The sequence below is a fragment of the Triturus cristatus genome, chromosome 11 (genome assembly GCF_964204655.1).
Source record: "Triturus cristatus chromosome 11, aTriCri1.1, whole genome shotgun sequence".
Taxonomy (NCBI): Eukaryota; Metazoa; Chordata; class Amphibia; order Caudata; family Salamandridae; genus Triturus; species Triturus cristatus.
Window position 1 is genome coordinate 178,876,509 of NC_140594.1, and position 27,678 is coordinate 178,904,186.

General features: G+C 44.2%; 1 protein-coding gene across 1 annotated transcript in view; it reads left to right on the forward strand.

Moving 5' to 3' along the window:
- SH2B3 (SH2B adaptor protein 3) overlaps positions 1-27,678 on the forward strand; it is a 503,879-nt gene that overhangs the window by 453,876 nt on the left and 22,325 nt on the right. The window contains exons 6-8 of the mRNA XM_085636309.1: positions 13,267-13,361; positions 22,841-23,055; positions 25,955-26,126. Coding sequence (XP_085492435.1) covers positions 13,267-13,361; positions 22,841-23,055; positions 25,955-26,126 — 482 coding nt within the window. The remainder of the gene's footprint in view (positions 1-13,266; positions 13,362-22,840; positions 23,056-25,954; positions 26,127-27,678) is intronic.

Genomic DNA, 27,678 nt, shown 5'->3' on the forward strand with positions numbered 1-27,678 from the left:
GGCTTGTTTACAAATTATCTCGATTCATTCACTTTAGAGCCCCGTATCCATGTTTTTCACCTTCTTTGCTAAATACAAAGGTGTCTTGGTGTGGCCTAATGGCTTGAATTGGTAAATTTGGAAATGGGGACTCGGGTTGAATCCCGGCCCGACTCGCCATCTTGTGATTCTGGACAAGCCGCTTAATTCTCCCGTCGTTAAAAACAAGCAATCTTTGCCAGGCAGCCAAGTTTTGAATCCAGCATTCCTTCCCTGACCTCAAGTGTGCTTCCGGGGTGCAGCTGTGGCTGGGCAGCCCCTCATGTCTCACAGCTATAGTCCTGTGGTGGCAGTTTGCATGTGGGGCGGTGCTATGATGGCGGTTGATAGGCATTCCTTTCCATGAGTTCACATTCATGCAGACTCCAGACCAAGCCCTGCTGCCTCCTCTTATGCGCCCATGTTCAGTGCAGCTCTCGAGTCGTTGTTAATGGGAGTCACCCCCCTCCTAGACGGGGCTCATCACATCCCCCTCATTTTTTTTAAACCTTTATTTATAGATTTCCCAACATAAGTCAGAAGTTTAGATTCTATTACACATCGCATATTGCTCCAATAGCATAACTCCTAACAACAAAGGTTCCATGTGCACATTCTACTCAGTTGTCTGGTATAACCTTTGGCCTTTTGCTAAACGCCAGAGTGTACTTTAAACACGCACCTCTGTTAATCTGATAAACATTTTTATAGGTAGTCCGACTCCTCGGTACGGCGTCTGTGTCTGTAAAATCCGAACTAGTCCGTTAAATTTGTTTTCAGGCACACTATGTTGTGCTGCAGTCTGCACCTCACACAAAGTACTCTGCAATAAAATACCACATTGTGACATTTAGCACACAACCGTTGACCCGTCTCAGAAATAAAGTGTTTAGGTTGGACTCCTTATTCCCATTTTAGGGAAGAACCAGAGGGAATGCTACCAATTGCGCCTTGATAATCGAGTGTGAGCAGCAGGGATGGTACTTGATGTACCCCCTGCAGGCATTTCTAGGCGCTTTAGGCGGGATATGCCTGGCACGCGATTTCTTAACTCTGTCTGCCTCTCTCTACAACACCCTCCACCTAGCCCCCCCCCCGGTTCGTGGTCCTCTCTGCCATTCTTCACTCTTTCTTCCTCTTTCTTTCCTTCTGTTTCTTGCTCTCTATCGCCCACTCTTTTCCAGTTTTCCGATTGTTTCTTCGTGTCTCTCCTTCTACTCTTTATTTCTGGGCCTTTCCTGCCGCTCTGTGTTTCTGCTCCCCTCGGTTCCACTCTGTGTGTGTTCCTCTCTCCACCACACTCGTTCCTCGCTCCCCTTATTCCCATTTCTCATCCCCTGGCTTCTCTCCTCTACCCTTGCCCCTCTCCTGTCCCATTGTCCCCTCTCCCTTCTCTGAATCCACTTTCCCTCGCTCCCTCCTCCATCTTTCCTATTCTCATCTTTACTCCTAATGTAAATCGATAACAAGCATTTGCAATGCAATAGGTCTCGCATTTATACGAGTTTGAGCTACTGGCATTGTAAATGACAGTGCCTTTTATTTATGTTTTAAAAAAACCAAACTTAAATAAAAAGCATTGTCATTTACAATGCCAATAGCTCAAACTCGTATAAATGCGAGACCTATTGCATTGCAAATGCTGGTTATTTTGTTTGGCACAGGGAGATTTTGATTTGCCCAGAATCACAGGATATTGAGCTGATGCGAAGACTCAAACCTGGTTCACCAGCTGCAAGGTCTGCAGCTCTGGTCGTTATGCTACATCCTCTTCCGAGCATAGAACAGAGCAAGGGGGTGTAATGAACTCACAACCACACTTCCTGAGCTTTTGGGTGCTCCTCTGTGAAAGGTAGGAACGTAATGATACTGTTTTCCTTCTAATCAAGCAAAAGAAAACGTCAGGGCATCTTTTTGAATGCCTGTCGTTTACTAGAGTAATGCATCATCGTTGGCTTTTAACCATCTTGCAGCATGTGACCAGCACAGATGCACTGTAGTTCATTGATTAGAAATAAGCACATACCTCCTGACTAAGAGTTCGATTAATAACAAAAGATTTTCTCTTTGTGCACCTAAAGCAGAGTCTTGTGCTACACTCTGTTCTACAGAATGTGCAGTGTACCACAGATTTATGTTCAATATACTCCAGCTTTTAAGTTAATAATTTTTTCCATCCAATTGGTACTTTATCAAAGGCACTGGAATGAAGGTGAGTGTTAGACCTGTCACCTTTAGGTTAGTCTTCTCCCAAACTGTGTACCTTTGACCTCCATGTTTTGCTAATTCTTTTTGTTGACCTTAGCACTCTGAGCACTTCACTGCTGACCAGTGCTAAAGTGCATGCACTTTTTCCACAAATGTGTGTAATGGATGTATTCCTGCTTGGCATATTTAAGCTACCTATAAGTCCCTGGTAAAGTGGTATACCATATACCTAGGGCCTGTAAGTAAAGTGCTACAATGGTGCCTGCAACACTGATTGTGCCTCCCACACAAGTAAGTCTTCAAGCCTGTCTCAGGCCTCCCATTGCATGGCCGGTGTGTGCAGTTTTTGGCCACTTCGACTTGGCATTTAAAACTAATTTCCCAGCCTTAAACTCCCATTTTACTACATAAGTGACCCCTAAGGTAGTCCCTAGGTAGCCCTAGGGGCAAGATGCTATGTAAGTAAAAGGTAGTACATGTACCTTTATGTTTTGAATGTCCTGGTAGTGACAAACAGCTAAATTCGTTTTTCATTACTGTGAGGCCTACTCCTTTCATTAGTTAACATTGGGAATTCTCTTACAATCTTTTAAGTGGTAATTCATGATCAGGAAGGAGTAGCTACTTCATGTTTTACATCTTTGGAATGGTAATGATAAATCATCCTGACTGGTGGTTAGATTTAACATTACTGTTTTAGAAATGTCATTTTTAGAAAGTGGGCATTTCTCTGCACTTACTACTCTGTGTGCCTTGCAGCCTGTCTTCAATACACGTCTGGGGTGGGTGACAGCTACACTTGTGCATTCTCTCTAGACAGACAGACCTACCCTTTCTGTGTTTGTGGCTGAGTACCCATCCACATACATCTGCATTCTGATGGCCCTGCCTGGGCAGGACGGAAAGGAGAGGCTAACACTTCACTGAATAGGTAGTGTCCTGTCCCTGCACAAAGGGCTGATCTCACAGGGGAAAGGGGCCTGGTTCTCATTCCCAAACTGGCCACCAGAAGAAAAACTACCCTGACAAAGGTCATCGTCATCAGCCCAAGCCCATTAAGTGCTATGAGTGCTACGAGTATGGCCACTACAAGGAAGATCCCAAGTGTACAAAAAGAGCACCACCTCCCACTGGAGAAAAGATTCCAGGGGTGGCTACTGTAGTATTGGGGGAAAGTTTATCTCCATTAATGGGGGGTGGGGTGGAGTTTAGTGGGGTTACCCTAGTGTCCCTGGGTGATAGTGATATGGTTCCTAAGATCCATGTGCCCTCAAATACTACAAAGCATAGGTAATGGGTCACCATCAATGGGCAAGGTGTGGAGGCTCATGGGGATACAGGAGCTGGTATGACTATGGTAAGGAGTCAGCTGGTTTCCCCAGAGCAGGTAAGTCCCAATGCATTCCACCAGATTGTGGTGGCTGGCCGAGAGGGACACTATGCAGTGGCCCTTGTTCCATATGATAGGGGGCATTTCAGGTCTTCTTAAAGTTATAGTGAGCCCTGAAATGCCTGTGGGCAATTATTTGTGTAATGACCTTGAGTGCACTACTTGGAAGGAAGTGGACCTCAAGGCTCATGTGGAGGTGTTACTCAGTTGGATCTGTCCTACAACAAGGTCCATGGCTGCTCTGGATGGCAGGCAAAAAGGGCGGCAGCCTGGAATAATGGCCCAGCCAGCTGCTAAGAAGGGGAAAGGCAGGGATGTGGGAACCCAGTCCCTGAATGTACTCCCAGTGAGGTGAATGGGACAGCTGTGGTGGCTGCCCCAAAACCCACTGAGGATTACATTGCTTCTCTTGGTAACTTGCCAGTAATTGCTGGATTGCAGTAGAGGGAGGACCCACCAAGAAGGAGATCTCTAGGGCACAAAGAGTGTCCAACCCTTGAGTGCATGAGGCAACAGGCTGAAGCCCAAGTAGCAGGTGATGCCTCTGGTAGTCACCTCCTTTACTAGGAGGACAGCCTCCTTTACAGTGGGCCTAAGGTTCCTGTGCGTGGAACAAGGGCCTTCCTACTAGAGCTGGCTCACGAAATTCCCCTGGCATGATGCCTGAGACGTGAAAATACCTTTTTAAGGCTTGTCCCACACTTTTATTGGCTCAGGCTCAAGACGTTCTTTAATATGTTCTGTTGGACTTGTGTTACTTGCCAGGCTAGTGGGAAGACCTGGCAGAGGCTTAAAGCCCCCCTTATCCCACTGCTTGTCATTGGCAAACCCCTTGAGAGGGTGGGTATCAACATTGTAGGGCCTATGGATCCCCAGACTGATTCAGTTAACATGTTCATCAGGGTTCTGGTGGGTTATGCCGCTAGGTATACAAAGGCAATCCTTCTGAGAACCATGACTGCACCTGCAGTGGCAAAGGCCCTAATGAGGATTTTTACCCGAGTGGGTTTCCCCAAGTAAATTGCGTGTGACAGGGGCACAGCAGCAATTGTAGAAAGAGTGTGGGATAGCTTACAAGTTCTCTACCTCTGTACAACACGCAAACCAATGGGCTTTTTGAGAGATTCAGCAAGACCCTGAAAGGCATGATTAGAGGCCTACCTAGGGCTTTGAAGAATGAGTGGGACTTCCTCTTACCATGCCTGTTGTATGCCTACAGGGAGGTGCCACAGAAGGAAGTGGGCTTCCCCCCCTTGAGCTTCTGTTTGGGCACCCTGTTAGGGGACCTCTGAGTTTGGTCAAGGAAGGATGGGAGCAAGCTCCCAGGAAAACTCCCCAGGATGAAGTTAGCTACATGCTGGCCTTCAGGAGCCAAACGGTGGCTAAGTTATGGAAGCAAGCTTCCAGTAACTTAGAAGCCAGCCACGCTGTCACGAAAGACTGGTATGGAACAAATTCTACCACTGTAGCTGTGCAGCCTGGTCAGAAAGTGTGGGTGATGGAGCCTGTGGAACTCAGGACCGCTGGACTGAGCCCTTTGATGTGATTTAGAAAAAGGGTGAGACCACCTACCTTGTGGATCTCAAGACTCCTAGACAACCCCACCGGGTGCTGCATGTCAACTGCCTCAATACCCACTTTGAGAGGTCTGAGGTCATCATGCTGTTGGTGACTTGATGGCGAGGAGGAAAAGGAGAGTGAACCTCTCCCTAACCTCTAAGTCTCCAAGGAGAAAGGTGGATCTGTGGAGAAAGTAATCCTTTCCCCCACTCTTAAGTCCTGAACAACAGAGACTGCCAACAAGTTTTGGGATAGTACTCCTCTCTTTTCCTTCTTATCCCTGGGACTACCCACCTGTGTACCCCTGATGTATTCTTAACAGGGAGGTTGTTTGCTGTGTCCACATCTTACAGGTTGTCAGAGAAGTGATGTCCAGCATTAAGGATGAAGTGTCCAAAATGCTGGAGTTTGAGGTGATAAAACCCTCCAGTAGCCCCTGGTCCAGTCCTATGGTTCTGGTACCAAAAGCTGCTCCAACAGGCATCACACTTGAATTGAAGTTCTGTGTGGATTATAGAGGGCTAGACGCAGTAACAAAAGCAGATCCTCATCCCATTCCCAGTACTGCAGATCTGATTGACCGGTTACTGGCGCCCCAGTATCTGAGTACCTTTGGTGTTACGTCTGGGTACTGGCAGACCGCCCTAACAGAGGAAGCAAAGGGAAGGTCAGCCTTCTCCACTCCAGAGTGCCACAGTCAGTTGAAGGTGATGCCCTTTGGATTAAAGAATGTCCTTGCCACCGTCCAGAGGTTGGTGAACCAGGTCCTTGCTAATATGGAAGCCTTCTCTGCTTCCTATCTGGATGACATAGCGGTCTTCAGTAACAGCTAGAAGGTCCACCTTTTTCACCACCAAGAAGTGCTTTAGGCTCTGCAACAGACAGGCCTGACTATCAAGGCAAGTAAGTGCCAGATAGGGCATTGGGCTGTGGTGTACTTGGGACATCTGGTGGGCAGGGGGAAGGTCCAACCCCTTCAAGCCAAGATAGAAACAATCATGGCCTGACCCCCCCCCCCCCCCCGCCCCCCTCCCCCAACTCCTCCTCCCTCAAACCCAGACTGAGGTCAGAGCAGGGTATGGACTTTAGTGTGGAACACAGACTGGGGGTAGACCACTCCAATACTGATGGTCAGTCCAGGTTTTTCTGTCTCAGTAAAGAGTACTCCCTAGAGACTGGGTAGATCTCCCCACTTTCAGCTGGGGGGACATTTGTTAGACCTGGACGTGGACAAAATGGCCACATCCTCGAAGTGCAGGAACAGCATCGATGCATCTCACGACGCATCTCGCTGTTGCAACCAGGAAAGGTACGTTGTTAACTGCAGCCTGCGTGGGTCCTGTAGACGGCCCTCGCTCCATCACTTTTGGCCCAAACTTTGCCCTAGCCCAGCATGACCTCAAGTAACCCTAAAGTGCTATTTGCTTTTAAGTGCTATGTTCTTTTTGCTTGCTCTTGAAATTCAATATTTCAACTTCTAGGCTTTGGATTTTTGTCATTTTGGACTTGTATTCATAATATAACCTATTTTCCTAAATCTAAATTTTTTTGTGATATATTCATTGTGTTGCTGTGTGTGTTGCACAAATACTTTACACATTGCCTCTTTAAATAAGCCTGACTGCTCTGTACCAAGCTATCAGAGAATGATCACAGGCTATCTTTTAGTGTGTACTTGTCTTACCTTGACTAGAGTGGTGGTTCCTGCCCGGCTTGGGTACATACCTCAGTCAACCAGGAATCCTAGTTCTAACAGTGTGCTTTACTAGAAAGCACACCCACTCTAACAGTATATTAAAGTGTTATTTTATAACCAGCATTCGCAAATACATCAGTTTTCACCTATCCAAGATCTATTGAGTTTGTCAATGTTTTTTAGACATGTTGCACAGCAGCACAGACTGCTGTGCAATACAGCTTAAAGTAGAGAAAAGCTCTACGATGTGGCCAGCACAGGTCACCTCATAGTGCTATTATTTTCTTTACTCTGAGCCACGCTGCTCAGTAGCCCATACTGCTGTGTAACATATCCAAAAAGCATTGGTAAAAGCAATAGATCTTGCATATGTGAAACCTATTAGCTTAGCCAATGCTTGTTATTATTCCTCTGAGTTTGCATGCTTATGTTATATGCAGAGGAAGAAACTAAAACTAGTGAATAAAAAATAGGTAAAATCAGCATATATTAAAGAAAGTAAGCATAGCAAGAAATATTTGATCCTCTGCTGGGGTGTTTGGTTTAAGGTTCTTCCCATAATCAGATTTTGAAATGAGCACTGAAAGTCTTTAGTAGGCTTCGCTTTAATATGCATAATGTATGCAAGCAGCATTCATTTGGTCTGTGTTGGCATGAAGTCAAACGCTCATCAGGCATATGGAGCACCCCTAGCAGGTAAAATGCAAACCCTGATTAAGACACTAACAAGGCATCTGCAGTACAAAAATGCGTTTGTGACAAACCATTTAATGGGTGATGAGTTAGTAAACTTGTGTGAGGTAAAATAGACCCTTTTGTGGGCCAAGTACTCTATAAGAGGTAGAATGATTCACCAGGTGGCAAAACACATTAGGTGAGAGAGCAATACTCTTTTAGGTGGAACCAGTGCTCGCTCTGAGAACTAAGGAGCATATTCTCTGTGAAGTAGAAGTGGTGCACATTTTAGTCTCCTGCCTTCTTATGCCTCAGTCTAGCTTTTGGTCCTATACTGAAGGTGCTTTAATCCTTTTAAGTGTCTAAAGCTCGATTTTTTTCAGAATGTTCACAATTTGGCATCCATTCATATGATGTTACACTTAAGTCCATGAATGGCGGGCTTAGCAAGATACTAAAATATTTTTCTTTTTTAAAGCAAGGTAGTGTGTGGTAGGCTGTCAGCCTTCTTTCTTATCATTAGCTTTTTATTAGGGGCTTAAGTTGGAAGCAGAGGATGACGTCTGCCTTTCCTCCATCTCCAATTATATAACTTCTCAGGAGGTACTTTGTGCATCCACATCTATCACAGGTACTTCATGTTGGAGATATCACAACCATGCACAACTGAAGGGAAAAGCAGTCAAGCTCAATGTTTTGGCACTGTGGTTGTGACTCCTGCACCCTAGCAAATAAACAGGACTATGTTTGTGCCCCCACCTGTCTAACTGTGCCGCACTTAGCTTTCCATACAGTGTGAATTATTTTGAGCCCCTAAAAGTGATTTTTGGTCCAAAGTGGGCAATGGGGCTGTAGTTCAGATTTTCGCTTTACCCAAGAGACAAATTCAAGAGCTCAGTCTATGCTCACATCTTGTAACTCAATAATCCCTACTTTTCTGTCCTTAGTTCTGTGTCCTGGTGAAGGAACATGAAGTGCCATGCAACGTACTTTCAGAGATTCTTTTGCCGGTTGTACAAGAGTAATTTAACATGCCCATTAGGAATTTGAATATATACAATTATTAAAAACAGTAGTCGACTAGTTGGACATTTCGAGGCATCACACATTGCACAAGAAGGCCAACATTAGTTATAAATTATGACTAATATAATGTAAAAATATACGTGCTTGGGAGCGTGGTTAGGCAATGGACAAAAGATCTTTCCACCTGACAGTGATGATTGTGCTGAAGGCTCCTAACAGTAGGCAGCATTTTTAGGTCATTCCTTTAAAACCTTGAATGTTTCTCATCTTTGCAACTTAGGCTGACTATATCTCACTTTTTTTTTCTTTGTTGCGGTGCTTACAATTTGAGGGACCATTCCTTGCCACATGCCCCCTATTTCTGACAGTCCTGATGACCTTAAAATTGTAGACAAGGTTGAAATGTCTTCACAGTCAGACAACAGACTGAGGGCCTCATTACGATGTCCGGTGGAAGGCCATCCGTCAGCTCGTCAGTGGCGGTCCGCCTGACATCTGAGGTATCTGTCTGAACCCCGAATTAGGATACAGGCGGTCCGACTGATGCCTGCAGGGGCAATCCGCTCCGCCTCCGACAGGCTCAAGGAGCCCGGAGGGCAGATTGTAATCCCCAAAATGGAGGCGGTGCCTGCCCAGGCACCGCTGTGGGGATTACGATGCACCTTTCCCACAGCTTTTTCCTGTTGCTTCTTCAGCCATGAAAAGGCTGACGGAAAGGGTTTTTTGGGGCCCCATGAAGGGCCCCTGCACCCACATGGCTCACCGCTATGGGCCCTGGGGTACACCTGTGGTGCCTCCCTTACCATCCATGCACCGTGTGGCAGGAACGGCATGGTGCCTGCCACACGGTGCATGGATGTTTCAAAAGTGTATTTTTCCGATTGCGGCTTGTGCTGCGGCCTGCAGCACCAGCGCAATAGGAAAAATACACTTTCCGACCGCTGTGAAGGCGGTCGCATCCAAATAATCGAAGCAGGACCACCTACTCCTTGTTGCTCGTCCAACCGGCATCGTAATGAGGCCCTGAGTCTCTTTACAATGAATGGAAAAAATGCTGGTGGAATTGATTTATTTTGACACCCAGTTTAGCCACTTCGTTCATGTTAGTTTGCCTTTTATATATACACGCTTTTAGTCACTATTATTTTTACAGTGAACATGGGGGTCATAGAGCGATTGTCCATTATTGTGCATATAAGATCTGGCTAATATTTGATGTCTTGTGGAACGTGTAATGCCTGTAAAATTATGATGAATTTTAAAATGAGCCCCTAGAGATTTCTTATTGCAGGAGTATTTGATGAACATTTTTTTCTGGTGCTTCATTGAGAAAGCTATTTGAACTTTCTTGAAGAAAGAAATGTCACCAATAAGTCCCTTTAATTTCAGGGGCGCTGTAAAACACATTTACGCTGGGGCGCAACTGGTGTGTGCACCTACTTTCGGTGCTCTTTGGTGTTATAGAAGGGTCTGCAGACGATTGTGCAGCCCCTGCTGCTATAACCCAGATTGTGCAGCTGCGCATACAGGGCCAGAACAATCCTAGGGGGCATGCTCTCATTTACAAGGGGACGTGGCCCCATGCGAATAATTTGGCTTTGCTCCTATGCTATATTTTGTACACAGGTGCAGAGGCAAAGAGGTTGTCAGATGGCACCACAAAGTGGTGGCGCACACCCAGTGTGCCCCTCAACTGCTCCTTCTGAAAGAGGGAAAAGTGGGTCCCCTGGAGCCCCCCAGACAAATCGCCCCCTGAAGTTGGGTTCAGCAGTTCACTGCATCCACCTAAGGGGATCTAAGCAGACTGCATGCTGCCTGAAGTATGAAAGGAATAGCAGCTTCTTCAAAAAGCTACTCTGCCTTTCACTAATGAGGTGCCCCAAGACAGGCCTAAGTTTGTTTCTGCCCTGTAGGCAGCGCATTGTGTGATAGGGTGTAATGTCCCAATTTGTGCCCAGCACACCTAGTTAAAGTAGACCATGCCCCTTTTACATATCTGTCTATCAGGGCCTCCATTAAGGGTGGGTGTGTCGGTCGGGTCAGGTCAGTCTATACAAGCTCCTCCCTGGGCTGAGGTCTGCTTGAAATTCCATTCAAGAGATTGGACAGATACATGAAGAATATCTGATGGTAGAGAAGATATAGTTATACGTTTTATATACACTAGCAGCTCTGAGCATGAGTGGTTGTATTGGAGCTTATGCTTGATGCACCATTTCTTCTGTAGTTGAGGTGTAACTTTATCTTGCCACAGGAGTTAGGAGTTCATGTGGAAGACAGAACTGCCTTACTGTATTTATTTAAATCGTTTTTCAAGAGATTTGGGGTTTCTGCTTTAGAGGAGTGTAAGACCTGGGGTCTCCAGGCCCTAAGGGGGTAACGTGACACGAGCGGCTGGGCACCCAACACGCACATCCACTGAAGCAAGGAACGCACACAATAAGGGACGCCACACTGTAGAGATTTATGCAAATAACTCAAGTTTTATCCAAGCAGTTCGAGATAAATGCAGTTCATAACATATATATGCACTTCCTGAGATATAAATTCAGTTAAGGAGATGACAATGGCAATTCACTTATGTCAGAGTTTGATCCGCCAGCACCATATTCACCAGTATGATATTCACCAGTATGATATTCACCAGTACCTTGTATATTTTACTCCCCGTGGTAGGGTTTGGGGATTGTAGCGCTACTCCTGGGGGCGGGCAGGGACCCAGGGCAGACCTCGCGGGCCTACCGTTACTTTGGGACAAATCTGACGAACACCTTCAGAGCAGAGCATTAGAACATAGCGCCACTCGTAACCAGCACGCAGTGCATACTTCAGAGCAGAGCACTAGAACATAGCGCCACTCGTAACCAGGAAGCGGCGAATACTTCAGCCCTGAGCATTAGAACCTAACGCTACTCGTAATCAGTAAGCAGTGAATACGTCAGCACTAAGCATTGGCACATAACGCTACTCGTAATCAGTAAGCAGTGAATACGTCAGCACTAAGCATTGGAACATAACGCTACTCGTAATCAGTGAGCAGTGAATACGTCAGCACTAAGCATTGGAACATAACGCTACTCGTAATCAGTAAGCAGTGAATACGCCAGCACTGAGCATTCGAACAGAACGCTTCTCGTAACCAATAGCAATGTATACTTCAGAACGGAGCATTTAGAACATAGCGCTACTCGTGATCAATAGCAATGTATACTTCAGAACGGAGCATTTAGAACATAGCGCTGCTCGTGATCAATAGCAATGTATACGTCAGAACGGAGCATTTAGAACATAGCGCTACTCGTGATCAATAGCAATGTATACTTCAGAACAGAGCATTTAGAACAGCGCGCTACTCGTAATCAGTAGCAAGGAGTACTTCAGAACGGAGCAGTTCACGGAGCACCACGAGTCGCGTGAAGCGAGCCTCTCGTACTCCGGTGCAGTTCGGGAGACACAAAGTTCCGGAATAGTCAGTGGGGAACAAGGGGCGAATCCCTCGGAGGGGTCTCTCTGTCGTGGTGACCAGGGGACTCCCACGGAGAGGGAACATGGGCTCAGGGTGCGGTGTGGCTCCCAGCCTGTAGGGGGCGCACTGGGGTCAGTCCCAAGCCTCCTCACCACAGGGGGGGGGCTCAAATTAAGCTGGGGGGCTCCGCGCTTAACAGAGCACGCTGCCGGGGATCCCAGGTCAGGTCAGGGAGCGCAGGGGTCACAGCGCTAAGACCTGGTTGATCCTCAGCGATACCACAATCGGTTAGATAGGTAGTTTCAAGGTTCAGTCTGGACACGCAGTCTCAGCATTCAGTTCCGGCAATCAGTTGCTCTTGAAAGTCTTGATGGCGCAGATGTATCTGGCGCCCTTAAGGGGTTCTGTTACAGGGGGGTAGGGAGTGAGTTGGCGACTAGGTCCTTCCTAGTCAGGCTGGGTAGAGGTTCCCTGGGTCCTCCTACTGCTGGGCAAGATCAGTGGGTTTCACAGGATCCCTCACTCACTTAAGAGGCAGCACCTAAATCCTGTCACTCTCAGAGGCATAAGTCCCTGGCTAGGCCCTACCGCCTACACTCCTGCATGGATTCTCCAGCTCTGCTTTACCCCACTGGCCAACTGACTAGAAAAAGTTCCCCCTCTCACTTATGTATCCCCAGGTCAGGTGACCTCTAGCCAAGGCGGCAAAAGTAAAACCACACCTCCCTTCTAGAAGGTTCCAGCACATTCCAGGAGCTTCCCCATACTACCTATGGGACAAAAAAGGCGGGCTGGTGTTGCAACATTGTTGTGGGGTTCCAGCCAGCTCCTGGCAGCTAGGGTGCTACTAATAAAGACCACTCTGCAGTAGCAGGGGTCTGTGGCAGCCATCTTGGGAGAAGGGAGCACCTGCACCTTAACACTGATTATCTGTATTAAAAAACGAAAAAATTCAGGGGAAAAGGGCCAAGTCCAACTAGGAGGCATTGTGTTCTGGTGTGGATCCATAGAGGGTTCATCTCATGAGCAGAGCTGCAGTACTAGGTAGGTAACTATTTCTTTCCCACCACCTAACCATCCACTTAGTCGCTCCTGCATCATACAACCACGAATCGTGTGACTATGTACTTCATAGAGCAGAAAATATTGTAGGCAGACAATTTAGCAGCACTTTTCTGATCTTTATAAAGGTAAATCTGCATCTTATCTTTGTTTTTGTCTTGCCAGTTCTGATGACTCTGATGTTGAGTTGCTTCCAGCCCCACATGCTGACAGAGCATCTTCTAACCCCGAAGACGGAGTATTTGATTCCATTAATCAAGGTTGGTACCAAATGTATGCTGTATGGTGAATATATAGGTGAATGAGAAACTTGTTCAGCACAGCGCATCAGAGTGACTTGTCTCCAGACACTTATGTAATATGAATCATGTCTTGCACAAATTACTATGGATGTAAAGAATGAATGCTCTGTTTCTGTTGATGATGTCTTTTAGGAATCGTCCAATACAATGGCAAAAAAGAGTCAAACCTTGTTGATCAAGAGGGGACCACAGTGTAGCCATCGAGGCTACACTGTAGCTACAATGACTGTCCTTCGGTATACAGTCAAAGCCAAGCAAAATTCGATAGTCTAATTCTAGAGAGAAGTTGTGCAGAAGACACTCAAATGCCATGACTTTTGCGTAGATTTAGAGATTGGAGCTGAAATACTCTGAATTTTCTGCCATCATCGAAGCCTAAGATAATTAAGATGTATAGGAAGGCAATGCTGCAGGTATTCTGAATGGTCTGAGCTCATCTTGCTTTCCTTTGAGTCACATGGGCCCATCGAGCCCTCCAGTAGGATATCTGCCAGTGTGATATTCCCTACAACCAATTTAGCCTATTCTGCCTCGGACAGGTCCTCAGGCACTGCCAGGCCCTCTCTCAACACTTCTGCTGTAGACGCTGCAGATAGTACCCATTTTACTGCCGGCTCTTGCCTCCACCCTTATTCTGATGTCTGATCTGGAACCAACTTCAACCTTATGTCTTGCTAAGAAATTACTAAAGCACAACTTTTGAAGATCCCCCTACTGCTCCCTTGCCTCAACCCCAGTCCTGTTAGACGCTGGATGCCGTTCTTTTGTTTTGACTCCGATGTAGTTCATGCCTTGAACAGGTACTCCACAACAAAGATGACTATGAGGAGGTGGACAGTTTACTACCCTGCCATTTTACAAATTCTGGCATGTAGCTCAATCTTTAGAATGCTAGTGGTTTAACAATTCGCCTAAAATCAATTTGGGTTTACAATTGATTTCCCTACTTCCTCTCCCCCACCTCTCTTACCTCCAACGAGGAAAGTGTGCCCTTTGTAGTGGCCGTAGTGGAAACCAGGGTAAACCTACTCACTAATATTTGGCAACCTGGACCATCAACTACTAAGCACTTATTACCATTGAACGAGGCCCTGACTGAGACTCTGATGGCTTCCTGTTCCAAACCATGTTCAGCACCTCCTGTGACCACTCATTAGCGCAATTCCATAGGCCTGCTTATGGGGACCCACTCTCCCTGATGTAACATCTGACTCAGGAGAGCTTAGTCATGAAGGCTTCAGCGACCAAGGCAAACCCTAATGTTGTCTCTTCTTCTCCTTCTGATAGAGAATCTTAGAAAACTGACACTCTTGGCAAAATAGCCTTTTCACCTGCCAGTCTGGTCTTACGTTCAGTGAATGCAGTTTGCCTTTTGAGACATTATACACATGCGCTTGGGGAACAAGATATTGCCCGCTGTTCCTGAAGACTTTCAAGCCACATTTGCTCAAACTGTACATAACACCCTGGTTATGGCCAAATACACTCAGGGTCAGTCAAAATATGCCATAGGCACTAGCTTTGTTGTTAGACAACATACTTGGATGCATGCTACCAGGTTCTCTGGAGACATCGAGGTGTCATTGATGGTTATGCCTTTTGATTGAGCCAGGCTCTTCGTAGTAAAAGCTCTTTAAAGCTAGCAGGGCTACCATTCACTCACTGGGATAATTCTCTCCAGATCATTATTCAACCAGCAGAACTGGAAATTCTAGAGGTGAAGAGCCTTGTCTACCAACAGATACAGCACTCACAGGTTGTCAAGCCTATTCATGGCTCCAGAGAGTTGGTAGGGGGCAACCAGCAGATGCAATAGTCGTCGCCCTCTTCCGCAACAGGGGCGGCTGCGTCCAAGTCACTTTAGTCCCCCCCCCTCCAAGAGTTATATTGCACCAGTAGTGGATAGAATCCAATTCTGCTTGCCCAGGTCTTGTACAATTACTTCGGATCCATGGGTACTTACAATTGTTGAATTTCCTTACACCCTTCTCTTTTCACCCAGTCTTCCACCATATTTCATTAATTTATTGTAAGACATAGGCAGAGCATTGCCCCATCCTAGCCAGATAAGTTTAGATGCTGCTTGCCAAGTTTCCTATCGAATTGATGCCCGAGATGGACAGGGGAACAGTTTGCTACTCGGGGTATTTTTGGGTCTGCAAGAAGGACTGTCGTTTGAGGCAATATTCGATCTCCCGCTTTTCCTCAGGAAACTTAAACTCAAAATGTTTGCAATCCATGGCCGCCAGGACCTGGGTCAATGCTGAGACTGGATGGTGTCTTTGGACGTGTAGGATACATAAATTCATGTAACAACCCTGCAGTTACAAAGGTGTTTCCTCTGGTTTGTCATAGGGTCAGACTACTTCCAGTTCATCGACCTGCTCTTTGGCCTTACCGTGGCCCCGTCAAGGAGTCCAGAATGTGATGTCAGTGGTCGCAGCTCATCTTCACAAGTTGAGAATTGATGTATTCCCATACCTTGCTAACTAGCTGCTAATGGCGGGCTCGCCTCATTCGATCTCATACGACTAGAAAACAGTGTATTGCTGTCCACAATGTGGTTCTCAATCAATGAGCTGAAATTCCATTTTCAGTGGGTGCAGAGAATTTCCTTTAAAGCCAACATTGTTAGGATTGGATGGACACTATAAAGGCTTTTCTGCCACCACAACAAGTCCAGGACATTCAGACTGTGATCGTTGTTGCAGGCTTGTCATGGTTCCATTTCGGTGGTTCTGAGGCTTCTTGATCTCCTGGCCTTGTGAATACTGCTTGTGTCTCATGCTGATTGGCACATGTAGGCTTTACAGTGGAACCGTGTGCTTCAATGGGGCCAGCATCGGAGATGCCTTTTAGGCAACATCAGCATATCCGTGGTGAATGAAGGATGCCAACATGAAATGCCGCAGAGCGTTTTGCCTGCCGCATCCTGAGCTTATGGTAGTGAGCTGTGAACGATTTGGAGGTCAAAGGCCGCTGGTCGCCAGTAAGCAGTGTCACTACTCTGCCATATGCTTGACCTCAAGGCATTTCTGCTTTCCATCAATGGGAAGGACAGTCCAAGTTATGATGAACAACATAACCACCATGTGGTACTGCAAAAAGCGGGGTGTGGTCCTGCATGCTCTGTCTAGAGAATTCAAATCTGCAGTGGTGGCTGGGCTGACATGGGATACCTCTGATGGTCCAACGTGCTGGATCTGAGCATCTGCAGTTCCAATGAGGCAGCAAAAGTGAAAGATTACCTGTCCCAACAGCACATGAACCGTCAAAAGCTGCAACTCCATGTGAAACGAGAGGTAGTGGATGGGATGTTGGCAGCTCATCACCTCATCCTGCAAAGTCCATCTACATTGGCTGCTGGCCTAAATTTGTCATTTGATGAATGATCAGACAGATTGGTCCTCTTCAAGCCAAACTATCTGATGTTCTTTTGTTTGTTTTGGTTGTGGCCTGGTAAGGCTCTGCAGTGGGCACAGTTCAGGCATATTTATCTTCCCATTTGCAGGATCAGCCATTTATGTTCACATCATACTTTGTGATGTGTTTCCCAAAAGGGGTTTTATACATTTTTACCCCTGCTCTGTTTTTATCCCACAGTGTAGTGGAACCAGAATGTGGTCCTTAATTCTTTGACCTGTATACACCGTTTGAGCCTGCGCTGATTTGCACTTTGAGAATTTTGACCTTCAAGATAGATTTTCCCACTACCATCACTGCTACTTGCCACATCAGTGATTGCATGCTTTGTCTGTTCAGCTGCCATATACCACCTTTTTCCCCTAACAAGTTGGCGCGATGGACTTGAGCGACATTTCTGCCAAAGCTTGTGTAACCTTTTCTTGTAGAGCACTCTAGCATCCTTCCTGCTTTCTTCTCTTCGCCAAGACCATCATACACTGCTTTCTATTTTTGCCACTTCCTTCTAAGGAGGAGGTGAGGCTACACCTGTTGGATCTCAGATGGGAGCCTTGGTTTCTACATAAACAAGATTAGGGAACATCAAGGTGGATAATCATGTGTATTAAGCAGTGCCATGACCAAAACAAAAAAAAAATCTTTTAGTGGACATTCATCCCGATTCCAACAAGGCGGAAGCTGAACTATGGCTCTGGCTAAAGGCATTTTGATGCTGGACATCTTCGAAGCTGCTATATGGGTGGCTGTCCATAGGTTCATCAGGCACTACTGTATTGACACCCAGGTCCACAGTGAGGGTTACGTTTGGAAGGGTACTGCTTTTGTACAGATCCCATAGAAAAGGAATCTGCACTTAAAAGTATCCATCAGTTGAACAAGTTATTTACCTTTGGTACTGCTATTTCTAGTGGGTAATCTACTTGTAGATTCCTCACTGGCCAGTCTGCCTGCCCGTTCTCTGGAATGGACTTCCGGTAGGATAGAAGGTTCTAAGCCTCAGATTACACACTGTTGATATCCCAGTTTGTTAGTTGCTTTGTGTCGAAAGGCACGGAGGTAATAGGTTAATAAACTGAGATCAGCACTCACAGGTGGTGTGGGTGTATGTGCCTCTGTCATCTCTTCGAGTAGGATGGAGCTACCATGGAGTCCGATTGCACCATTTGCTGCTGTCCGAGAATTATTGCTGGAAAATGTTCTGAATCCAATCTGGTGACTGCAAGGATTCAAAGGGTGAAGTATATGTGGTTAGAGTATTCACCAGAGGTAACGTCTGCAGTGCTTTCTGAAAGTGAGAAGAGAGGGTTTCTTTACATCAGAGGTTAGGGAGTTCCACGTAGTGGTAGCGGTTCAAGAGAAGCCCAATTTTAGGGCAGAGTTTCTTCAGAAATTGGGAACCTCAAGTACTAGAGGTTGTTTTGATGCATGGCAGTGTGTGTTCTAGGCAGTAGAGCTTGAATTGAATACTCTCCATAATAGGGAGCCAATGGAGATTTTGCCAGAGTGATGTAATCAAACGTCAGGTACTTACGAATCTGGCCGCTGAATGGTACTACTGGATTTCAGTGGTGTGATGGCAGATTGTGAAATGCCAGTGACTTTGCCAAAGTCCAGTGTTGACCACTAGGGTCTGAAGAGCACTATTTAGCTGTTCTGCAGGTGAGGGTAAGATCCAGTCTGATCCCAAGTGATTTCACATAGTTGTAACGGTCCTTCTGTGCTTCATCGAAAATTCGCAAAGGTCTAAATAAATTACTAAAACTAGCTTTCATTGTTTTATCCAAATTGCTTCCCATTTCTTCTTCCGCTATTATTGCTAAAATGTCATTCTTCATGAATACTGATGATTTTGTATACAAACTGAGTAAATATTATAAATATTATACTGCAATTATGGCCAATTAATGGAACCTGTTTGTCAAGGGAGAAGGGACCAATTCAGTAAAATAGAATTTCACCACCGAAAGTAATATGTAAACCTGCTGCAACCCAAAGGTTTTAAAATGTATGACTTCCAATTTCAGATTCTGAGGTTGTTCGTACTTTTTCGGAAATTAAGGGGGGCAAAGATTTTACAGAAATGAAATATACATATATAGCCAACAATACTGGTTTTCTACATGCTCCCAAAGGTGCATAAAAGCACCACAACACCGCCTGGGAGGCCGATAATTTCTTCATGTGGTAGTTTGTTTGAAAATGCGTCGAGATACATTGACTATTTTTTAAATCCAATAGTTAGAACTTTGACTTCATTTATTAAGGACTCTACGGATTTTCTTAAATGTATATATGATGTACGTTGGAATGAAACCACCATGGTACTGTTAACCCTTGATATCTCCACCTTGTAAAGCAGCATAAGGCACTTTGATGTTTTAAAAGCAACTGAACATTTTTTCAGTAGGAGACCGATAAGATTGCTGAAGCAGAATCGAATGATTCTAGAACCAATGGAGTGGTGCCTGACAAAGAACATATTTTTATTTGGAGAGGAACATTTCCAACAGGAACAGGGCACGGCCATGGGCACCTGCTTCGCCCCCAGTTATGCTAATTTACATCTTGGCTGATGGGAGGAGCAGGCGCTCAGGGGGCCACCCCTGGAACAGAGGTCAGAAAATATCCTTCTGTGAGTAAGGTTCATTGACGTTTTCGTACTGTGGCAGGGCACCGAAACGGATATGGAATCATTCATCAAGGACCTGAACCAGAATGCCCTTAATCTAAAGTTTGTGGGGCAGTATAGTAAAACCACCATCAACATTTTAGACATCCGGATAAAACTTGTAGGAGAGAAACTAGAGACCACTGTTTTTAGGAAGGCTACAGCAGGCAATACTATCCTTCATGTGGATAGTGCCCATCCGGCTCCGCTGATCAGGAGTATCCCCTTTGGGGAATTCTATAGAGCAAGGAGGCCATGTAGTAGCCAGGAAGAGTACGATAGAATAGAACAGGAATGATGGATAGATTTATCCAGAGAGGGTACTCATCTGAGGCTATAAAAGGGGCAGCCACGAAAGCCAGGAATCTAGAGAGACAAAAAGTGCTATTCAAACCTTCTAGAACATTAAAGAGGAAAAATAATATGGAACAGCGAAGTAATCTGGTGAATCTTAGATTTATAACAACCTTTAACATCAAACACAAAGAAATCAGATCCATTCTTAATGGACATTGGCATCTGATAAGGGGTGATCCACTACTGGGGTCTTAAGTGAAGAACCACCCAGATATCACCTGTAGAAGATCGAAATCCCTAAAAGACTTGATTGTTAAAAGTGAATATCCGGAAAGGAAAGCGGGAGCCCCTACGTGGCTCCAACAGAAACCGGGTTTTAAAAAATGTTTTAAGTGCAAGGCATGCCAACATGGCATGAACCGCACGGATTTTAGGACATTTGTTAATAAAACCATTACTATCAAGAGCTTCTTAACCTGCAGATCCAGTTTTGTTGTTTACTTATTTCAGTGGCCATGCTTAAAGAGTTATATAGGTAGTACAACCTTACCTGTATACAAGAGAAATCTGCAACATCGGAGAGCAATTGTAAATCTGGATAGAACATATCCGATTGCAAGGCACTTCAAAACCCATCACCAAAGCAATCCCTCTAGCTTGCAGTATAGCTGTATGGCAGAAATCCCCAGGAAGAGAAGGGGTGGGGATAGGGAAAAAGAACTCAGAAAATTTGAAACATACTTTATACTGGTTTTCAATAGCAGGAGCCTCATGGTCTAAATGTAGACGAGGATCTGTATACTTGCCTATATTAAAATGAAGATGGGAGTAAGAGAATGAGTACAAGTCTGCACACAGCCAAACCACTTGTTCTTTTTTTTAGATTGTATTATTTGTTGGTGGAACTTAAAGCGAGGGACATGGTTAAACAGATTTCGATGGGATAATTTTTAAATATAATTCTTGAGTATTAAGAGTGCTTAAGTTTGCTTATAGGAAAAGGAATGTGAGACTTGTTAAACCGAAGTATTCTAGGACATTGAAGCACTTGCACTTTACATAGTTATGTTCTGTACTTAAGTATTCATGATTGGTGATGAAAGGAACCATTTCTTGTATACTTGAAGCACTTGCACTTTATATAGAGAAGATTTTAGCAGGAAATATGGTTTATATTCACAAGCAATCTCCTCCTTTATGCAAAAGAATTCTTTTAAATATATGAGGTTTTTATTTCCTTAAAAGGTTATAATATATTTACAGGCACTTGCACTTTGAATAAGTATTGTCGAAAAATATGTGTATTTCAGTTAGGCAAACTGATTGACTTGCACGTAAGCACTAGCACTTTTTGATCAAGAATTGTACTGTAAATGCACTGGCACCTTGAAATATTCTCATTAACAAGAGTTGAATGAGTTCTGCACTTGTGCTTTGACCTAGAAACTAATTGCATGACTGATAAATGAAACAGATAGGAAAATTAAACTCATGAATATTGATGTAATTATAAACTGATCAACAGAAAAACTGGACTTCAAACGCAAGGAATGAATGTTTCTGCGAACTATATTAATCCAGATTAGTTGACTGTTTGAACCATTAATGTTGCAGGAATAGTAATTATAATGGTATTTAAATATCCGTTTTGTGTAAAGCAAAGTTGGGAAGGTCAAATGCTAAATTGAACTGTTTGAATAAACAACTATAGGCTTAACAAAACATGTTCAAAGATGGCAGCTGTTTTATATAAGAAATAGGACTGCTTGTAGATCACTGTGTTTGTTGTCCCTCGTCAATGTCTACTGTCTTATTGAGTATTTTAATGAAAGACATGGCGCTCGGGCATCGTGAACAAGGCAGCGTGAGACTGCTGAAACGCGTTGATGTTGAAATGTCATAAAAATAAATTACCGAGTGGCCAGTAAAAAATTAAAAAATTAAAAAAAGACCGAGTGGCCAGTACCTTTTGGAGGGCTGGATGGTTACTTTCTGAATGGGGTATCCCTATGTTGAAAAAAAAAAAAAAAAAAATATATATATAAATGTTTTCTTGTTTTGGTTAATCTTCACTCTGACAGTGCAGTCTGCAAAGCAATTTCAGAAACAATATAAGAAAGTAAAAGCTTGCCTTTTCTTTTACTTTATAAATGTACATGTTTGATCATCTTCTCTCTACTTTTCACAGACTCCTCCTTAACTTGTCCACCTCATTACCTATGTTGACCTACACATCTTTAGATCCTGTTCTCGCCCTCCAGACCTAAATATCTGCATACTCTGCCAACTAAATGCCATTATACTGCTACTACTGCTTGTACCACTCCTACTGATACCAGTGCTGCTACGTATACTAGTATTGCACTTGTATTGGCAGTACTGCTGATGCTTGCGCCACTGCCTCTAAGTTCCTCTACTAGTGTTACATCTGTTGTTGGCACTAATTCTATTCAATTAATGCATGTCCTGTACTAACAACACTACAGATGTTCTTAGTACTGCGAATGATACTGGTATTACTGACGCTCACACCACTGGCGGACGTAGCATTAGCTGCAGTATTATTGCTGCTACTCACAGTGATAGTTGTACCTGTATTATTAGTATTATGGGTAGTAGTTCTTAATCGCTGATGTAAGTGGTGGTAGCAATATTTGTGTGTCATATTAATATAATATTAAAACCAGCTCTACCAGACCACTTGCAGTACAAGTAGCGTTAGTTGTAGTACTACTACTGTTACTGACCATAATAATTGTACCTATTTTATGGTAGTTCCTAATCTCTTAATCCTTAATTCCAGTGGTGGTATTAGTAGTACATTATCACCGTAACTGGTCTGGTATTGATTGTTGTATTGTTATATTAATATTAAAACAACAATACCATGACTGGCATCAGAGAGTGAGAACTACTATCCATAACACTAATAACACATGCACAACCTTGTCAGCAGCTCTTCCATTCGATTGGGTGTGGTTGTGCTTCTTTGAGCATACAACTTGATGCCCTTTGACCATATCTTCTCAATGCCAATGTGTTTCTCCAGATTCTGCTCAGCGTGCATCCTTAGAACAGTCTTGCCAGAGAACCGACCAGTTCCTCGCTACATCACCCTGGTTTCATGGCCCTATTTCCCGATTTCGAGCTGCTCAGCTGGTTCAGTCCCAAGGATTTGAAGGCCATGGTGTGTTTCTGGTGCGACAGAGTGAAACGCGGCGAGGGGAGTATGTCCTCACGTTCAATTTCCAATCAAGAGCAAAGGTACACACACTTGGCTAAGTTTGTGGCATGATTGTGTTTTTTTTTTTTAAATCTGCTGTGCTAGGTGTGTTTATGTAATTGATTTTTTTTTTTTTTGCTTAAAAAAAATACAGGCTTGCACAACAAACAAGCTAAGGGATCATAGTTTTCTAGGAAGACATTTTAAACTGTATCAACTAACAAGGTGCTTGCGAGCCGTCTACTCTTAGACTGTCCATTCCATGTTTTTAAATATCTTGAGCAATGGCTGGTTTGGGAAGGGATTGATTTTCAAGTTAGGAACAAATCAGGATAATTGAAAAAAACATTACCTTCAGAAAGCGCTTAATGCTTTGTTCCCCGCCTGGTATTACTGAACTTGAGTAACTAGCATTTGTCATAATTGGACTCTGTTTATTGTAAGCGCCAAGTGTTTACTCGTGATAGTTGCGACTCATAAATATTCGCATGACATAAGTTAGTATAAATAGTGGGTTTCAATTACTAGATTATTATTATATTACTACTCACTCGTAAGGGTCTCAAGGTGCTGGAATGTGACAGTGTTACCAAGCACAAGATTTTGAAGAAGGAGATGGTGAGGAATGGCCACAAGTTAGGTAGATAAAGATGTTTTTCCATGATATATCCTGAAGAAGTGTTGCTTAGGCTGCAAAAACATAACAAATGAGGTCAACAGTTACAGGTTGTGTTCCTTCTAGTACGGCATAGAAAAATTATTATCTTGTATAACATTTTGTATGTTTCTGGTGAATCAACGATTTGTATCTAGAAAGAAGCAGTCACGCTGGAGCAAATTGTATATTTGTGAACAACTCTAATTAGAGAAAAGAAAAAGATGATGATGAAGACTATTGATTAGATTTGGTTTTAAACAATACATAAACTTTCATTACGTTTGATGTTTTAATTACTGAGCTAAGTATGAATACCTTACCTGAATTACTTAGCTAGGCTATATTATTTTTTTCATAGTTTTCTTTTCATTAGGCTAATGGATTTCTGGCATACTCGTTCGTACAATTCAGGAAACAAAAGACATCTGAAATAATGGGAGTGTGACTAACAGCTCCTCTACCTCCTGGTTCTCAAACATCTCTGCAGAGTAGCACATGGAGTCATACAAATACTAGGCAGATTAAGTACAACTGATATTCTGATAATGTATAGGATCATCACGAAGAAATCAAGTGCCAGAGCCATATTGTTTGCGAGGATGGCACTGGAAGCACCTGGACCCACCGTGCCCTGAAGAGTGGCAGAAGAAGCCTGTAGAACAGCGAGGACATATTGTCTTTCTGCATTAAACATGTCCTTGCATTGATCTCTCCCACAAGTGCAATTGAGCTTCCAATCCTCTCTTGGAACACTGCTCTCACAAGAGAAAAACAAGCATTGGCAAAAAATGAATAGGTCTCGCCTTAGATACCTATTGGCTTTGTCAATTGATTTTTAGCCATGCTGTACAGCATCCCCAGTGCTGTGCAGTATGGATAAATAAGGGGGGGGGGGGGAGGGGGGAGAGCCTATGATTTAGGTGCACGCACGCCCGCGCATACAAAATGATACAGACATCTTTTTTTCTTTCTGTTATTTGTTGAGCCAAGCTGGGTCGACAAATAAAAAATAGCAAGATCTTCTTCTATAATAATGACAGGTAGGGTTGGAGCACCACTGAGGGTGAGGTTGGGGAAGAACAGCAGCGGGGGACAGCGGGAGGGTGCAAGGTGAAAGCCACATTAAGGGCAGGGGTGGGAAGGAGAAGCAATAAATGAAAGAGAAGAATGCTGATTGGGGCAAGCAACATAGAGGGCGGGGGCTGAAATAACACAGAGGTCGAAAGTAGGGAAAAGCTAGGGTCAAGAGCAGTGTGAAGCGCGCAGGGCGAGAAAGCAACAGGGTTAGGACGCGAGAACAAGCGCAACATGGGGGAGTAGGGAGAAGCACACAGGGAATGGAGCATCGCAAAGTGCTTGAAGATAGGAGGCATATGAGGGAGACAGCTGTAAAACACAGGCACTCTGCTGGAGTGCTTAACCAAAAAGAAAAAATAGTACTTGAAAAGCAAGCAGTGGAAGCATAGAAGCGAACCTATCAAACAAACGACATGGCAAAGAGGCTATACTTTATGCAAGGAACAAACGCAAGATTGACAAGCTGGGACACGAATAAAAAGGAGGCAAATGAGTGTCAGTAAAGGCAACCATTGATAACAATGGGCAGGCTCCAAAACCCTCTTTGTTCTTTTAAGCTCAGAACGTCTTTTGCAATCAGCCAGCATGCCTGTCTAGTAGGGTTGACCTAAAAATGCATCAAACAAAATGAACAAATACAGGTACTGCTGGTAACATGACGGATGTACTTGAAAAAAAGTATGTGGAAGTTGAGACGAGCAGTAGAACTGAGAATCTGTGCTGGCCCGTGTGTTAACGTTTTCTCCCATTTATTGTTTTGAGACCTTTATGATGTAATATTAAGCAAAGCCATAATAAGAAAACGACATATGCAACACTTAAGGGGACCTTCTTGCGTAAAATAAAAAAAATACAAAAGCTCTTTACCCAGGCCTGTATCTCTAATAGGCATTCTAGAATGGTGCTTTGCTGATTATGTAAGCTAGGGTTTGAGAACTATTGTGACAGATTCACTGGATGGTCTTTTTAATATAACCAAGTATGAAAACCTAATTTCACTTAAAGTTGCATGAGAATTTTAATGGCAAAATACAAATGTAAATTAAATGCTGCACAGAGTGAATTGATCTAAATAAAATAAAGCATTGTTCTTTTTTCAAGTTTGACCATCATAATAGCATCAATTTCTACTGTATGCAAATTGGCAGGCCTGGGCCTTGTGAGTCTTATGCTAAGCTAACCGCCTGCATGTTCGATCCTTGCAGCATCTGCGACTCTCTCTGACTGAGTGTGGTTTCTGCCGAGTTCAACATCTCTGGTTCCAATCCATTGAGGACATGATCCACCACTTTCATCAGCACGCCATTCCGCTTGAATGCGGTACATCGTGTAACGTGAGGCTAACCAGTTACGTAGTAGCAGTTGCTCCTTCCCAAGGTAGGAACAAGAAATACAAAGTAAGCCTGGTTTCATTTTAGCATTTGAGTGGGCTTCAGCTGCCCTGTTTTCATGTTCTTCAGAGGAGAAGTATTGATTTGAGGTCACAGCATATTTATTTGCCATGTCTCCTTATTACTGTATCTGACTGTCATCTTTATTACTGCCACTGATCACACTCTTTCTGCATCAGTTTATCTAGGATAAAGTTGATTGTGCCATACAGAAGTGTCAAATCTCATCGCCCTTAAAGGGAACAAGTGGTCCTCCAAACTTTCTGAGTCCACTTCCATCCCATCCCATCCACTATATCATCAAAACCACCGCTGGGTACCTTTGCAGCAACAGCCTCCCAAACCCATTTCCTCTCTCTTACTCTTACCTACACCAACCAAAACCCTGTCTGTCCCCCTTGACCTTCCTACCCCTTCACCACACTGTCTACCCTTATTCTGTGCATCTGTGCATCTTTCTAACACTTCTGAACACCCGCCCCTCCTTTTCTGTCCGTAATCCATCAACATCTGCAATGCTCACCATCACATTCGTTTTTTCCAACTTGTTAATCAGCTTGAGAGATCAACCTAACTCAATGGCTTTGAATATTCGATAATACATTTTGATGGTAATGCACCTCAATCAAAACTATGCGAATAGGAGTAGCTTTTTTCTACTAGTCATAAAGCACCAGGGAGCGTGTTGGAAAGTTGAACTGGAACTAGGTAAATATTTTTGAAAGAGTCAAGTCAAGTCAGGGGCATTTGTATCGTGCACAAATCACTCTTACAAGTCTCATGGCGCTTGCAGACAGCTCTGAAAGGAAACGGACTTGAAACTTAATTTCCGAAAAGCCAGGTCTTCAGCTTTTTGCGGAAACTGCTGTGGTCTGACATACTGCGAAGATAGTAAGGCATTTTGTTCCAAGATGTAGGGGCCAAGGAGGAAAACGCACAGCCCCCTTGTCTTGCAGTATGAATTCTAAGGGGGGGTAAGTAGAGCCGAATCACTAGAGCGCAGCGTCCTGGGTGGTTGATACCATCGTAATTTTGACTGCCAATATTTTGGGCCAATTCCGTACATATGTTTGAGTTAAACATAGAGTTTTAAAGAGGGTTTGTTTTTTCACCGGAAGCCAGTGAAGAGTGTTTAAACATATTGCCGACGGGAATCTGTATGGGGGGTCCAGGACTAATCTAGCGGCCGTGTTCTAAAGAGTCTGAAGTTTGTTTATGAGGTCTACATTTATTGACAGCAGTAAGGCATTGCCATAATCCATTCTGTTAATGATTAGTCCTTGTATTAGGGGGTCTAAGTGCCTCTAAGGGAAGCCATTTAAAAACCTTACGGAGGCTCCGCATAACACCAAAACAGGTACCAATAACATGGTTAACATGCCCCCTCATGGATAGACAGTTGTCCATGTAAAATCCTAGATTTCGGACCATGTTCTTATGGGGAGGACACGAGCCGAGCCTGGACGGCCACCAGTCCTGCGTCCAATGGTCAATGGCTTTGCCGAAGAGCATAATCTCAGACTTGCCCCCGTTTAGCT